The sequence below is a fragment of the Pecten maximus genome, chromosome 8 (assembly GCF_902652985.1).
Source record: "Pecten maximus chromosome 8, xPecMax1.1, whole genome shotgun sequence".
In the NCBI taxonomy this organism is placed as follows: Eukaryota; Metazoa; Mollusca; class Bivalvia; order Pectinida; family Pectinidae; genus Pecten; species Pecten maximus.
The window spans coordinates 42,897,692-42,914,615 of NC_047022.1; the positions used below are offsets into that span (position 1 = coordinate 42,897,692).

General features: G+C 37.7%; 2 protein-coding genes across 2 annotated transcripts; both read left to right on the plus strand.

The window, feature by feature from the left end:
- Window positions 1–7,546: 7,546 nt before the first annotated feature.
- LOC117332343 lies at window positions 7,547–12,645 on the plus strand. The gene is made up of 6 exons (XM_033891228.1): window positions 7,547–7,860; window positions 8,126–8,230; window positions 8,515–8,671; window positions 9,268–9,451; window positions 9,618–11,218; window positions 11,369–12,645. Exons 1-6 carry the CDS (start codon window positions 7,705–7,707, stop codon window positions 12,643–12,645), a joined length of 3,480 nt encoding a protein of 1,159 aa, XP_033747119.1. The 5' UTR covers window positions 7,547–7,704.
- A 1,483-nt stretch (window positions 12,646–14,128) lies between these two features.
- Window positions 14,129–16,111, plus strand: LOC117333708. The gene is made up of 2 exons (XM_033893130.1): window positions 14,129–14,639; window positions 15,122–16,111. Exons 1-2 carry the CDS (start codon window positions 14,147–14,149, stop codon window positions 15,391–15,393), a joined length of 765 nt encoding a protein of 254 aa, XP_033749021.1. The 5' UTR covers window positions 14,129–14,146; the 3' UTR covers window positions 15,394–16,111.
- Window positions 16,112–16,924: the final 813 nt, after the last annotated feature.

Here is a 16,924-nt window from a genome sequence, read left to right on the forward strand (position 1 = left end):
AGTATCTGCATCAAGTGGAGATTCTAAAATGTCACCGTTTGTTGGATCATCCCATTGTGATAACCAACAGGATTTCTACGGGAATGTCCAGGTCGATAGTATAGTGACCTCCACAGCATTTGATTTCATTATTGATGTCACACATGTAGCGAGGCCGGCGTTTGTCGTCAGCTATGTGTTTGGAATAACTGATGTTGAAATAGATACAGTGAAAAAGACAGTGGCTGGTACGGTAATACGTCTTAAATGTAAATCAGTTAGAAATATAAATTTAAGAACTGTTAAATTATATATCATATAAAATGTAGCTTTATCCACATATAAATATATATTAAATGATAGGATATGGAGATTATCAAGAAAATGTCCATCATGGACTGCCTAAACCTTGATTATGGCATGGGTAACAGAAACAAAACTATGTTGTCACACAACCATTTTAGGTCCCTTACATCAAGACCTTCCATAATACCAACATCCAAAATATCATTCTTACACAAATATATTTCACCCTGTTACAGCATGCACTGAATTGAAAAAAAAACATGTTTCATTTTGTTTTTGAGATTTCGTATACTGTTATATCTCTTTGAATGTTACTTGATATATTAACAATGAAATAACAATTTTAATGATTACTGCAAAACAGATAATTCCTTCGTTCATTATTTAACAAATCGTTTGGTAATTATATTTCCATTAGGTGATGAGGTATTGGTAGCCACTCGGACCGTCCTCAGTGACCTAAACAGCAGCTCTCCTCAGTCACATTACATTCCCAGTGAGCAGACGATAGATATATCGCACCCTTTAAACAACGGTCAAAGGTAATATGAGCTTCTGTATTACTTTACACGGCCTGAAGGACGTTTTATTATTATGTTCAGCTTGTAGGTTATCCTTTGATCAAAGGACAACTTAATAACAAGATATTTTATGCAAGAATAAATGGACCCTGTTTTTTTTTTTTTTTTACTATTTATATTTAACCACCAAATGCTCAACATCAATTACTTCGAAAAACTGCTCACTTTCTGCATATTTCTCACCTTTCACAATGGAAAAGTGTAAATGATAAATGGCTACCTCAGTCCAATGCATACATCCCTTTTTAGAGGTTAGTAAAACGTGGTACATAGTTTTACGGACGTGCATGGCTGACTTCCTTAATACTTCTCTCCCTGAACAAAAGAATGAGTGAAAAATTTTCCTCGTCAACACTTATATCCTGCCTTTAGAAGAGAGAAGCCGGAATTATTTCGAATATCAATAAAAAGAAATTAATTACGAAACTCTCATAAATAAAGTTTAATAGTTCATCACATTGTAGGTTAATGCATGGACTTTCATTCACCGGGGTTTATCATAACCTGCTCCGCAGTTCTTGATTCATTTGAATAGTGACACTGTTGATAATGTACATCTGTACTTAACGTTCTTTTGAAATTAAATGTTAATAATTGTGTCATTCATTAAAGTTATCGTCTTTTCCAACTCTCCATTCAGATTTGTTTCGACCTGTTTCAAGTTTTGGTCCTCATTATCAACGCTAATCATAACTGACGAGTTCTAGGAATAAGGCTGTACGGTGCAATTGACTGAATTTTTTTTGTTTGAAAGGAAAACAGCATGTGGAAGTTCATGAAATTATCAGCAATTAAATATTTGTGTTTTGCATCGATGGATTGCTATCAACTATGCTTCTCATTTTCTGGAATTTCACATCACCGACACGTTAATTAATCACTTAATGTATTCACCGACCCCATACCAGACGTGACCTTTCCGGAACAGGGGATAGGGCGTCTAAAAACTTATCCAAAAATCCGTGTTTCTCATCGTCACTTTTATTGCTAGATTATTAATTGATTGGAAAAGCTAGAAGAACAACACAATTGTCTGATGAAGGTTGTTTTTGGTATAATTTCAGTATTTGAGTATACGTGTTATTGTAAGGTAAACGGTGTAAGCAAAAATAATAACCTTTACCCTCATACTCAATATGCTGTTCACGGATCAAAACACCATACTACATCTAATAGTTATACAAATGTGTTTATTTCATTAGGTTATGCTTGCGATTTCATCCAAGAGCTGGAGGTCACTTCATATCGAAGAATGTTCATACTCACGCAACATGGACAGAGAGATACACAAAGACTGAGAGGACCCGTGATCTCTGTTATATATACGACAATGCTAAACCAGAACATTGCAGTGTAAGTGGTTCATGTTTGGAGGAGCCATTGACGGTTTCGTCACGTGTGACAAAGGAGAGAGTAATAAGTATCTCTATATCCGGTTGGACGGATCCATTTCCTGTAGGAGGTAACGTGCTACACTCGTCCGGAATTGAATCTCTCCGACTGACGATTCATGACATTAAAGAAAGCGGTATTAACAGACTATTCATGGATAGTGCAAAGGCAGACGGCACAACGGACCTAGATATGGTACAAAATTCTATGATTACCTTACAATTACCTGAACACGAGCCAGCCATGTACGGTCTTCTGTTGGAAGTCAAGGACGTTGCAAATAATATACGACAGAGCAGAAGATTAATACTGTATGACAATTCGTCGATGTTCCGCGTCGACTCAACATATAAGTTATATGTATCATCAGCTGCAGCAAATACCAACTATACATGGCAAATCACACATCATGATATCTGTGTTAGCTGGCGAGATCGATACTATAACGACAAATTCGTGCATTTCAACCCTCTCAGACCAATAGAAGATGACGAACATGGACTCATCTCGCCAGCCTACGATCAGACAGACGGTATATTGCCTGTTACAGGCACATCAAACGTGCACGGAATCACCCATTTTAATTACGAATTAATTAAGGAAACTGATGGTCAAACGATTTCTTCCAATGTCATCAGTAACATATCTTCTCAGAGTGTCTGCATACCACATACAGTTAAGGATGGCGATACATACAGATTCATGTTGAATGCTAGTGACATTGTAGGAAACTCTTTTGATGAATCCATTCAGTTCTTTGTTGACGCGAGCCCTCCTGTAATATATAATGCCTGGTTAGTACGGGATGGACACCAACAACTGTTTGTTCACAATTCCACGGATCTGTTTAGAATGCGGCTGGAGTTTGACTCGTACGACACTCACAGTGGACTTTTACAAGTTCTCTGGTGGTTCTACGAGACAGAACCGGAAAGACTGATAGGACAAGGAGCGGAAGGAGTACGACAAACCAATAACGAGGTTAGCCTTTATTTATATATAGATTAATCTTCAGAATGATATATTAATTCGACATTATATCCATAAAGACCGAATATTGCAATGCTCAATATACTTCTGAAAACGATTTCACATGTAAAAGCTTTGTTTTTTTTCTGTTCAAGAAAAATGTCCACATAATATAATTACGTATAACATGAATAACAGGAATAATATGTGTAAAACTTTGATTATGTAAACTGAAGTTTAAATGCGAAAATTTGATGTTTCTAATTTCTCGTTGCAGACGTCATGTTCAGAATCACAGTTATGTATTTGTCCAGTTGTCGGGAGCTGTACATTTTTCCACTTCAGTTTTGACCTAAACGCATTAACCGCTAACAACACTCATATAGGTAACCATAACCGGAAGTACTACTACAAGATTGAAGTTACAAATACGGCCCTATTGACAACGTCAGTTGTAGTCAACGTAGATGTTGACGAATCGCCGCCAGCAGATGGCGTTGTTTACGAAGGATTAGACGGCCAGACAGATATTGACTACATCAGTGAGTCCCGTATCTCTGTTCACTGGCACGGTTTTATTGATCATGAAAGTGGAATTGAATTCTACAGAGTGGCACTTGCGGCTAGATGTATCCAAACGTATGAGATGATTTCTTTAGAAAATTTCACGGGACATATCCAGTATAAAAATACAACATCAACATCAACCCAGTTTGATATACAAGCTCAGGGGAAATATTTTGTTACCGTTATCGCGTTTAATCGTGCCATGGAGCCTTCATCTGCCGTATGTTCTGATGGCTTCACAAGAAATGACTCTCCACCTGAAATAACCAATGTTACACTCTCCAACGCACGGACAAGAAAACACAAAGTATGTTATAACGGTGACATTTGGCTCATTTCTGAAAAGCTGACACGAACAAATATAACCGGAGCATCATTGTGTTCTCATCCATGTACAGACACTACAAATGGATTTAAACTCGAATTACTGCCACTAGAATACAACCAATCATATAACACTAATGCCTGCAGTATGACGAACCTTCATCATTTCTACCTTCCTGTTGATAGCATTCGTCTTTTCTGGAACTTCCTTACCAATAACATACCAATCAGCACAACCTATGTTGGATTTGGTTCAACCATTCTATCAGCTGATTTCCCAGATCTTCAGAACTTTGAATCTGTTCATCAAAATACATTCTTCAGACAACAACATATTGGCTTTACTACCGGGACAGAGTTTTACATCTTCATAAAGGCCGAAAATAAAGCCGGCCTTTCCACAACAGCCGCATTTGGTCCTGTTGTAATTGACGAGTCGGCGCCTTTCTGTCCTTTGTCAGTACCATTATATCACAACGGTTCTCATGTGGTAGCAAGCTTATACAGGAACATGTTCACAGACGACGAACAGCGAGAAGAAGTTTCATCCATTGTCTATCGAATCCGTGAGTGTTTTGCATTTATTAAAATATTGTTAAAACATGTTTTAAAACTAATAATATTTGTCTTACAATAACTTAAATGGTATTTTATATACGCATAGTTAGAAAAATTTAATTAAAAAATATTCTTTATTGACAGATTTTGCGAAGAACGATGGTAATTCAGGCTTTTCGTCTTGGGAAGCATTCGACACAGCCGTTTGTACAAACCTTTCTGATTGTTTGGCTTTTTCCATTGACTATCTTCAGGAATTAGTTACGGATGTGGACATTCCATTACACATTGAACTACACGTATTCAATATCGCTGGCCATTACTGTACAGTGATGAGTGAAGCTATCCACGTTCCCTCTATCTATAAACCAACTATCGGGTCAGTAAAAGATATAAATCCTGGATTAATTGAGGAACCATTCACCGATAGAGATGTTTCTTTTTCCCTCACTGGTTATTGTGTATCGTGGACAGGTATATCCGATCAAATGACAGCCGTAACTGTCGAAGTTGGCCTAGGGAGCAGTCCGGATATAGACGACATCGATAACTTCCACACAGTAGAGAATCAGAAGTTTTACTGCCAAAGCAATGCAGCTCTCACCAGGAACTCTACCTATTTCGCTGTATTACGAGTAAACAACAGTGCCGGGACGGGTCTTGCGTCCTCGGATGGGTTCACGGTACTTTCTGAGGATGATGTATTGAATATAATATCGGTCTTTGATGGCCCGGGCTGTACTAATAACTCATTTGTATGTCAATGGACTCTGCAATCGGACGACACTCTTCCACACGCTACTGCATCGTGTGACCAAATACTACACATCGGGCACCAATATACTGTACAGTTCCCAGAACAGCTGCATGACGTCATCACTATTACCAGCGATGATGTCGTATTCAACAGAGGTGAACCAGGAAGTATTACGTTTACACCAGTTGTTCGTCGTCCAGTTTTTAAGATCGCTTCAAATATTCCGGAAAACGCTCCCGAGATGAGATTCAATGTATTCCGTTGCCAGAAGGACATCGATTATCATTATGCTGGTACTCCTATAGCTGTGCACTGGGAGGTAAAATGTTACACTGATTACATCACACACTTTGATATATCTTTGTTCGTGGAGGACACGGACAACAGTGTTAGTGTCATTGAAACGGTAATCGCGACTGCCGACTTACGAAGTGTTGTATTCACTAACTCAATAACGGACTCAAAATATATTTTTGGTTCAGTCAAAGTATGCTTTGCAACTACCTGTCTAGCTGGAGTCGTTTCTGATGGATTTGTAGTAGAAAGTGAACCACACATTGGCCCGATCTCAGCCATTCTTACGGACTATTCTGACACGTGCAGCACGATCAATGTATCCTGGAGTGACGTTCAGTGTTCGAATATAGCCGACTCGGGTGCTTTGCTGTACCGATGGAGAATAGCAGAAAGTGACAGTGGCTTGTCTGCGAATCATGACTGGACCACAAGTGTTAGAAGTAGAACCGAACAATACCAGGTAAAGAATATTTCCATGGTACATTGAGTCCTAAATTCGTTTAGTATGTTTTGTATGTGTTTAACATTCTTTTATCACAACATTAAAACCTCAGAATTAATTCTTAAACCTGAAATAATTTTTTCTTTGAACACTTAGCCATAGTCAATATTAGTTATGTCTATGTTCATATTCACGCATGGTTTTGTTATTGATATTTTATTGCTAAGACGGTACTTTTCATCCTTTTCATGTGTAATACAGGTAACAGCATGTAAGAAGATACCCACAGATGTCTTTACACAACGCTACATTTGTCTGCAAGCATTCTGTCATTCCGGAAGAGAGAAAATCAGTTGTGAACAATTACAGATACAATTTCATCAAAATAAATTCTCCAAAGAAATAGTATACGACATCGACTTGGACTCTGTTGTCTTTTCTGAACTAAAGCTATCAATATTTAGTTCAAATATTGGCGAGAAACTGAATTACGTTCATGAACTCGAGTTAGATTACAGTCGTACCCGACCAAAGTTAGGCGCGTGTATGATCGGACTACAGGACAGGAAAGTAACTTGGTATCTCATGACAAAGTCACAAATCCCAAGCGACACATGTGATAGTGATATCAACTGTTTGGTGTATACAGAAACAAATGAAGGAGCCATTTCTTTCGGAAAGGTAAATCTCGACGAGGGTAAATATTACATCTGTGCCAGAAGTGCAGCATGTAACCGAACAAGAAAGGACTTTGTAGAACATTTCGATAAAGTCGAAGGTTGTAGTGATGGCTTGATAATAGACGAAACTGGACCAAGTCCGGGGTCTGTCATCCTTCACTCCAATGGAGGGTATCTGTCTGATAGCAGTGAAGTATTCATTTCCTGGACAGATTTCCATGACAACTTCGCTTCTTACGGTGTTGGATTCCTGCAGTACAGATACGCTATTGGTACGTGATTGACAATATTCCTAGACTTCATTTGGCTTTAGTTTGTTATTGACACATAGAGCACATTTAACCAATAATCATATCTAGCGTCAAACAAAAGTCACTATTACGTAATTTTCCTTAACTGTAACTTTTTCTATATTCATAGGGTCCTATCCTATGGGACAAGATGTGCAGACATATAGAGATGTTGGGGAGGATCAATCAGTACTGGTATGGAATACACGCCTGACATCAGGGATGGTGTACTACGCTACGGTAGAAGGTATTTAATACATTTAGACAATTTAGTTTTTACCACAATTTACAGATGTGTGATGCATAGGAAATATACAGGATATATATTTTGACACAGACAGTTTATTAAGAGGTGTCATACTCTAGCCGAATACGGAACTAATGTTTCTCTTCCATTAAAGCCAGAGACAAGGTCGGATTGACCACTACAGCGATTTCTGACGGTGTGGTATTTGACGACACTCCTCCAGTAAAAGGTAAACTGCTTGTTGGAGACTTACACGTACACAGATACGTGACGACACTTCATAATCGTGTAATCCATTGGAAGGGATTCTTCGACATGGAGTCAGGAATTAAATATTACGAAGTCGCAATAGGGAACTATGCCGATGTCCCGGATGTGGTCTCCTTTCGACATGTAGACCCCTCCACGTTTTTCTTTGACTTCAGTGATTTAGACCTCCAGCATGGCCATCGCTATTACGCATTTCTTCGGGTAAGTGATATTATGTAAGTAATTAATAATAACGAATTTTATTTAAAACAAACATATCAAAAGTATGATTTTGGGTCTTCAACAGCGCAGCGATAGTACTTACGGGACACTCTACACGAATTGTAAAAGAAACAAAAAACAGTTTTGATATAATTATTGTACTGAAATACCCTCTTTCCGAGTAATTTTGATTTTATTTATCAGACAGAAAACTTTGTATTTGTTACATTGTTGTAGACTTGAGTATAAAAATACACAATTTTAGGTAACCAACCGAGCTGGATTGTCACAAGTAGCCGTGTCACAGTTTTTCCTTCTAGATGATACTCATCCCTTACCAGGAATTGTCCGAGAAGGCCCAAGCTATAGTGTGAGTATAATGTCCTGTATTATACTTGTATTATCATTTATATTTATGCCCGGCGTAATCTATTGAAATCGGACACCAAAACAAATATCAAAATTAAATCAGAAAATGAATGAATAAACGAATGAATGAATGAATGAATGAATGAATGAATACCATGAGACGGGACATATATCAAGACATTCAGTATTTCATGGTTATTCAGACGATATAATGTTGAAAAGATATGATAAGGTCCGTTTGATTCAGAGCGGTCTCTGTCGTTTCACTTATGTTATTTCTTTCAGAATGATTTTGCTTACCAACGCAACTTCAGCCACCTGGTGTGTTCCTGGGAGGGCTTCGCTGACCCCGAGTCTGGTGTGGATCACTACAAAGTCGGACTGGGGACGGCACCATTCAAAAGAGACGTCAGACGCTTTACGTTTGTGGGTCTGAGAACAAGTATGTGGTAATCGTTTTTGCGTCACCATTACTTCGCAAGAGACGTTTATTTTTATGGTTACTCTAACCCCACAGATACATATATATGGATACAGGGCCTAGCCACATCACTCAACTTTACTTAAACAAGAACACTGGTTGTTAAATCATCGAAGTCCAGTGGATAGGAGAGATCAACAAATAATTCCACTTTCATTTTACTTAACTAAATGATTCATTTTTTTTTTTTATCTCTTGGCAAATTTGCCGATGGGGTGTTATTAACATGATGTCGTCCGTCCATCCGATCGTCCGTTCGTCCAAACCGTCCGTCCATTCTGTTTGAATGGAACCCCTACATTTTTATTGATTTCGTAGTAGAGAGGACAAACAGAGGGTCGGGTGTACAGGAACAGATTTCGTGTTTACCCATTATTTTTTAGATATTTTATGAATAGCTATAGTATGTAGACCTTGTGAATGCAGATTTGGATTGAGTTATGCCAAATCTGATATTTGAATTCTATATCGACCGAATGATATTTATTGTATTTCACGCCTATTACTATTTTCCCTGATTATTACTAAATTGTTATAAACATCATATATATGAACAGATATGACATGGTCTGTACCCCTGGAGGAGGGCGTTATCTATTACGTCACGGTTCAGGCCTGCAATACCGGAGGACTGTGTACGGACGTCACGTCCAACGGAGTCTTGGTCGATCATTCGCCCCCGATACGTGGCCAGGTACTTGTAGGACGAGCGGAAGGACATCTAAATTATATAGGACAGAGGTAAAGACATTAAAAATGATTCAATAAAAATAGCAAGTTCTAAGTTTAGAGAAAATATCGAGGACTCAAAATGGAAAACTGCAGAAATAAGCTTTCTTTAATTTATATTAACTCGCAGTTAAACGACAATCAGAAACTTAATTTTAGTCTTTACTATGTTGTATAGATCACACGTGGAGGTTTTCTGGGTTGGATTTCACGACTCCCATTCCGACCTGGATCATTACGAAGTTTGTATCAGTAGCACCCTCGATCCAGCCTGTAACGTTATTTCTTTGACCAACACACATATGTCTACCGAACACCTCTTCACTGGCCTTGACCTTCCCATTCAATCGCCTCTTTACGTCACAGTTTGGGCATACAACAAAGTTGGACTTAACATCTACGTGACGTCAGACATGTTCTCGATCGACGTCACTCAACCGATCTGTAGCCAGACACCTGTATTCACATCTAGTACAGCTGATATTTCAGAGGACACTTCCACGCAATGGGACACTTCTGTTCTCAAAATCTCGTGGATGTTTGAGGACTACCAATGCCCCATTGTAAGACATAAGGTTTCAGTCACAAATCACCGAAACGGCCACACGTATATAGAAGACCTGGAACTTTTTAATGAAAATCACACCACAATTCTACTTAAACCAGAACACTGGCTTCTCAGCGGTGACCGCTACCAGGCGACAGTGGTAGCATGCAATAGAGCCGGATTATGTACGGCGGTCAACAGTGGATATCTGTTAGTCGACTCATCACCGCCACACATTGGAGGATTCGGTGATGACATGTCGTGGAGATTACAGAATAATGGTACTACAATCAATGTAACGTGGAATGGGTTTGAAGACGTAGAATCAGGAATCAGCATGTATTACGTGAGTATTGCAGAGACGTATAGTGGTAATGAATTATCTCTCGGCTTCATTTCACTCGTACATGTTGGAGAACCTAGTGACATTCAGTATGGTTTCTTCAATGTAAAACAACAACTGGAAGTGGACATTAAAATCATACTGACAATCATAGCAGAAAACAATGCTGGACTAGTTACGTCTGCTACAAGGGTAACAACCCGTGTACTTCAAACAGATATGGAAGGTGATTATGGAATCCTAAAGATAGAAAAACATTCGTGTGATGTCCACTATTGTAACAAAGACTGTACATGTGCTGCCCTTGGACAGAAATGCTCTACTGTCGATTCAAATACGTGCAACCAAACAGACAGCTCAAACTATCAGTCTGTGAGTGTCTATAGCGGGTACGATATCGGTGTCCATACACTTCATTCACTTTCGTCAGCATGTTTGGGTGCCAACTGGATCCTTTCTTCTTTACAATCTCATCTGAACGTTATACGCATGGAGTGGAGTATGGGATTAGAAAACTTGGAGTATGGTGCTGGTATATTTGACACCTTACGAGAAGAGGTATGGCATGATATAGGAATGAGAGACAGTGTGGTTTATTGTGTAAGCAGCGATAACGCCCTGTTACACGACCATAAATACATAACTTACATCAGAGCATGGTACAATACAAACACCTACAGGATATTCAGCTCACAGTCTCTGCTGATTGACCGTACACCTCCGAAGATATTGAAAGGATTTTACATGAAATACTCCGTAGATAGCTGCAAAACAAATGTAGAATTTATCACGGAAACAAACTTTCTGACGGCATGCTGGAGGAATGGGTTCTCCGACTCTCAAAGTGGAATCCGTCATTATCTGACATCACTAGGTACCAGCCGAGGAGGTGAGTATATCGTAATATTACTTTGTACGTTTTCTAACTCATTATAGCTTTAAAGATTGAAAGTTGTAATAAATTCATAGTAAGTGACCAAAAATATGATCTGTCAACATTATTATATCAATAGCTACAGTAAAAGATTTTTTTTTTCAGCCTCTGACACATCACATGTACTTAATGTCGGAAAGGCCTCGAACTTCACCTGGAGTGAGCTGGATTTACATCCGGGCTCTAGATACTACGTCACTGTGACAGCTGTCAATACACAAAACGTGTCGACTACTTATAGCTCGGACGGGTTCGTTGTCGACACGGAACTGCCTTTTCCTGGGACTGTGTTCAATACCAAGAACTATAAAAACCACCAAAGTCAAGCTTCTACCGATACCATGGAAGCTTCCTGGAACGGCTTTATGGACAGACATTCACATATACATCTGTATAAAATTGCAGTTGTTGATATTACAGACAATTCCTCGGTTTTGACCTTCCAGTCGGTAGGTAGAAAAACTAAAGCAACAATGCCAGGTCTACACCTACTGGCCGGTAGGAGTTACATTATTAAAGTTAAAGCCATGGATGCGTCCGGACAGGAAAGTGACGAAGTTCTTTCTCCACCGGTGATTATCGATCCGACCCCACCAGTCGCTTACCAATGTGCCAGTTACGTTACACTGTATAATGAAACACATGAAATTAATTTGTCTACACCAAATGAAGAATGGAAGATAAGCTTGGGAAATGATTCAATTGTCTATCGACTTTTGGTGACCATATCAAACAGCACTGAAGATACTGGTATAGTAGTGTCTCTCAACGATCACTCATTTAAAGCGCATCTGGTGCGTCAGTCTTTTTCCCATGTCTTTACTGTTCATTCCGTGGAGAGCCTTGTTCTTTCTGTGAAAGCATCAGATAGGAAGGTAGACCTTGGTAGTCTCACAGTTGTTTTGGATGGATGTAACAACGTTAGTTTACACAATTATTCAACCTTTCGGATACCTCTGCAGCAGATAGCGTTTTCTACAGTATCAGCCATGCTGCAGTTCATCGATCCAGAAAGTGATGTGCGATCAGTAGAATTAGGTGTGGGGACAACTATACACGGATACCAGGTCCGTGCACTTGAGCCAGTGTTTACGGGAGGCTATCACGCGTTTCCGGTTAATCTACCTCATGGAACCCCTATATATGCTACTGCAGTAGTGGAAAACAACGTCGGTCTGCGATCCTACTTCCGGTCATCGCCTCTTATCATTGATCATACTCCACCAACAATATCGGACGTACTTCTTCAGTACAGTGATGGAACAGAAGGTCACGTGGTCATCCATATCACGTGGAAGGTAGTGGACGAAGAGAGTCAGCACGTGAACTGTGTTGTAGCATGTGGTAAGTATAAATATGTCATTACTGCTCCTCATTTGTGACGAGGAAGTTGCGTGAAGTCATATAAGATACGAGCTACAAATAATTAGTAAAAACTATTGATTATTAATGATTTACCTTACACTCTAAGCAACGAAGTAAAATTATTAGCTGGTGACGTATATCGGCATGCAGTGAAAGATGATAACATTAAAATTAAACACTGATTTTGAAAATATCAAATTTTGGGCAAAATTGGATGTTAGATTTAAACCAAATAAAACAAAATCTGTTCTTTTCTCAAGAGCAAAAGCAACAATTATCCCTCGGTTGTATTTATCAAACACTCTTATAGATAGTTCACAAACTTATAAACAACCTGGCTTAAATGTTAAAGCTGATGGGTCATTGAACATATACAAAATATTTCTTCAGAAATTACATAGAAGAGACAACATTCTCAAAAGTTTAAAATATCAATTAGATGGGGGAAAAAATCATACATATACGTAGCATTCATCAGACCAATACTAAAGTATGAAGATGTGTTTTTTAAGGACAACTGTAATAATGCATATAAACATTAAATTGATACAGTTCAAATAACAGCTGCACGGATTATAACTTGGCAAAGGAAAGGAACATCCCACAATATACCATATAAAGACCATCTGATTGATTCGCCAATATGATGACGTAACAGAGGAGAATACACTTTATTTCACTGTATTCTAAATGCTATTTATATGAACAACAAAGGCTACAATTAAGGAATAAAATAAATAATCCGCAACACTTTACTCTAAAAGTACTGACTCATGGAAAATTACAAGATACCTGGTGATTTTGATATTGATATATTGCAATCTGTTTAAGAATGTTTAAAACTTTTGGAATAAACAGTATTATGAGAAAACATTCTAGGCCTTCTAAAGCTTTAATACCATTTGTACCAACGACTTGCTTCTTACATTAGTTCTTAGATTAGTTCTTATTTTAATCGCAGATTGATTTATTTATGTATGTATAGATTTAATAATTACACTATTGTTTTAATTTTTACATGAACATATCACCTTATCAATTCTATGTCTCTTAATGCACATTATAATATAGCTTTGGTGGGTTGTTGGGGCATCCGATATGAGTCTAGCTCACATGTGTGGAAGGCTGGAGGAGGAGTTAATGGACATTTATGCCAGAAACCCTTGTATTGATGGATTCAATACGTACTGCCTTTGAGATGTAAATAATAAATATAACGATATTTGCTCTAGGATATACATACTGCACACTTAAATGAAGCTATTACCTCCCTTTAACCATTAACAGCTTATCGGTACATATTCATTTTCTTCATTTTTTATAATCATTTAAATTTTAAATAATCTATTCATACCTGGAGTAGATTTATATAACTGCTTAGCATGCAATCTGATCCTATTGTATATTTTGGTACAACAACAGTTGTTGTAATGAAAAATGCATGGGTTAATACTGTCTAACTATAATCATTTTAAATATCAATTTATGATAACAGGGTCGATATGGAGAACCGAAGGAATGCAGACCGATAATATGTCTAAGATAAGTGTGGATTCAGAACCCATCAGAATCCCACATGGCACCATTATCACTGGTACAATCACGTGCGAAAACAATGCCGGGATGATAAAACAGACCCGTACAAATGACGTCACCATCCTTCTTGATCCTCCCGGACATACCGACAGCCGAATAACATTCCTAAATGTCCACGGTACCACGGTCACTGGACAGGTCGTGACGAGGTTCGGGGAGAACCTTCAGTTCCATTGGGACGAGTTTGACTACCCCGTGAGTGACGTCACGTACCAGTATCGTATAGATTACATGAACGGGTCCAAGACATCGTGGGTAGACGTGGGTTTCCATAACTATGTTACAACTTACACGTTAAACATCGTGGAGGGCTCGGAATGTGGCTTGGAAGTAAGAGGCTCTAACGAGAGAGGTGTTTTCAGTGAGATCATCAACTCAACCATATATGTACTCCGACAGTCACCGTTATTGACAGGTAATGTAAATTTTCATTTTACACAAATGTTATCTTTCATTTTTTACATATTTAGAACCAATTAACAACTTACAGGGTACTTGTTTCTGTCTCCTTTTTAAAGTCTTGATATGTTGCGCAAGATACTGGATAGAATAAGGTTCTGCACGGGTAGTTTTTTTGTTTGTTTGTTTGTTTGTTGTTTTCTTTTTTTTTTCTTTTTTTTTACTCACAGTCCAAAATTCTGGTCAGCTTTTCAGATTTAGCGTGAAATATCCCTTAATAGTTCTAAATATGTCAAATCGACTCAATATATAAGGTTTAAAACTCTTAACATTACAGTAATTCTTCAGTGTTTTGTGACCAGCAATTAAAATCATTTCTCTGAACATATATCAGAATCCACAAAAAATCAGTTGGGTAAATACTTTTTTATCTAATGCAGTGTTGTAGGAACACATGGAATACAAAACATGCCTTTAAATCATATTTGTTTCTATTAGGAACGCCATGTGAATTCCCGGAAGTTGAGGGAGGAACTGTCACCCTTAATTGTTCCCAGGTTTTTGAAGTGACTGACAGGCTGAAGACGTCCTACATACTGACAGTTGGAACCGAACTCGGATTCTCTGATGTCGTGTGGTATCACGTGTTTGACAGTAACGTCTTCACGTTTGAGTTTGATGATAGTATAGCGGAACTTTTTGTGATGGTAACAGCTGTGTATGACACCGGTCCAGAAACCACATACAGAGACAGCTTTTCCCTAGTGTAGTAACTAAACACTACATGAACTTCTAAAAAATAGTATATAATTATCTTTGATATATTATGTTTATTTATACCCAAAAAGACACATGTCGACGAACAAGAGACCATTGTCTTACTGTCGCTGAACCCTTCATGTTAACGAGAAAACGCCGCCGAATCCTTTATATTAACGATGATGTGTAAAACTATTGTGATCAGTATTACATTGTAAGTGCACATTAATATTATAGGGTTGTCCGGTTGAACACAATGGTTTTCCACACCAGGAGAATTAGAAGTTGTGGTATCTGCACAAATAACGATATCCGGATGATTGAATGCAAATGAAATGTATTATGTATACCGATGATGACTTAGTAACTGAGAAGCTTCATTCAGTTTAAAAACCATGCTGTTGTAACTTGAAACAAGTAACACCAAGATGACGAATATTTCTTACTACAATCACTTCGACTGGTATAATTTCAGTACGCATGCGTGACAGTGATAAACATTTTGTAAACAACATCTGAATTAGCACACTGCTATGTAATGCTAAACGTGATTATTAACTTCAATCTTGAATCAAACCTAAGTTAAACGATGACATACAGATAGCACCGTACTAATAGTATGATGGCTGTACACCTCGGGTTAGCGACAGTTTTTTTTATTTCTCGGTGTTGTCAACAAGAAATTCGAACTCCGTCTACTTCAAATGCATCCAATCACCGCTAATGTAACACGAATCGGATTCGGCTATCTGATTCCGTCAATACAATCAACATTTATCAAGGTGGTAAAGCAAGTTTGTAACTCACATGTAGGGTTCAACGGCAGTACTTAAATACAGCACAGTATTCGTATTAATATTGTATTATACCGCAACAAACAACAAACCATAATGTGATATGACTGTATTCATAACGGGATATGTTGGTGTATTCACGTGATAGGTAATTGTGTCTCTTGAGGAAACGTCTAACCGGGGAAGTTCCATTATATTCCCGATAACACATACGTTACTTCACCCCATATATACTTGTAATAGAAATACTTCACCTTTCATTTAACCATACGTGATATTTGCTATTTAAATATCATAAATATTTCTTGATTATTAATTATACTTGCAATATAGATATAAAATAAATTATCTCAACACCATTAGTTATACTTAATTATACTTATTTTCATATACACCAATAGTAATTACGGTTCGTAAACATTTTACTCTAATTCATATACCGCGGTAGTTAAGTTTTTGTATTTATATATATCCTCATTCTGGAACCTTTTTCATTACAATGTTTATCAACACTAACATATGTGGTTTATCAAATTCGTCTCCAATTATCTTATTTCTATAAGTTGTATTTAGACTAGACCAGATCTTTATGATGTACATTATATCTTATTGACTGAATTATTCTCATAAATGTCTCTGAATTTGAATAAATATATCATTTTATATCTGCTTTCTTTTATCATGAATTGAAATAAGCTCCAAAAAATGATAAAGGAAAACAAAAACAAAAACAAACAAAAACGAAACA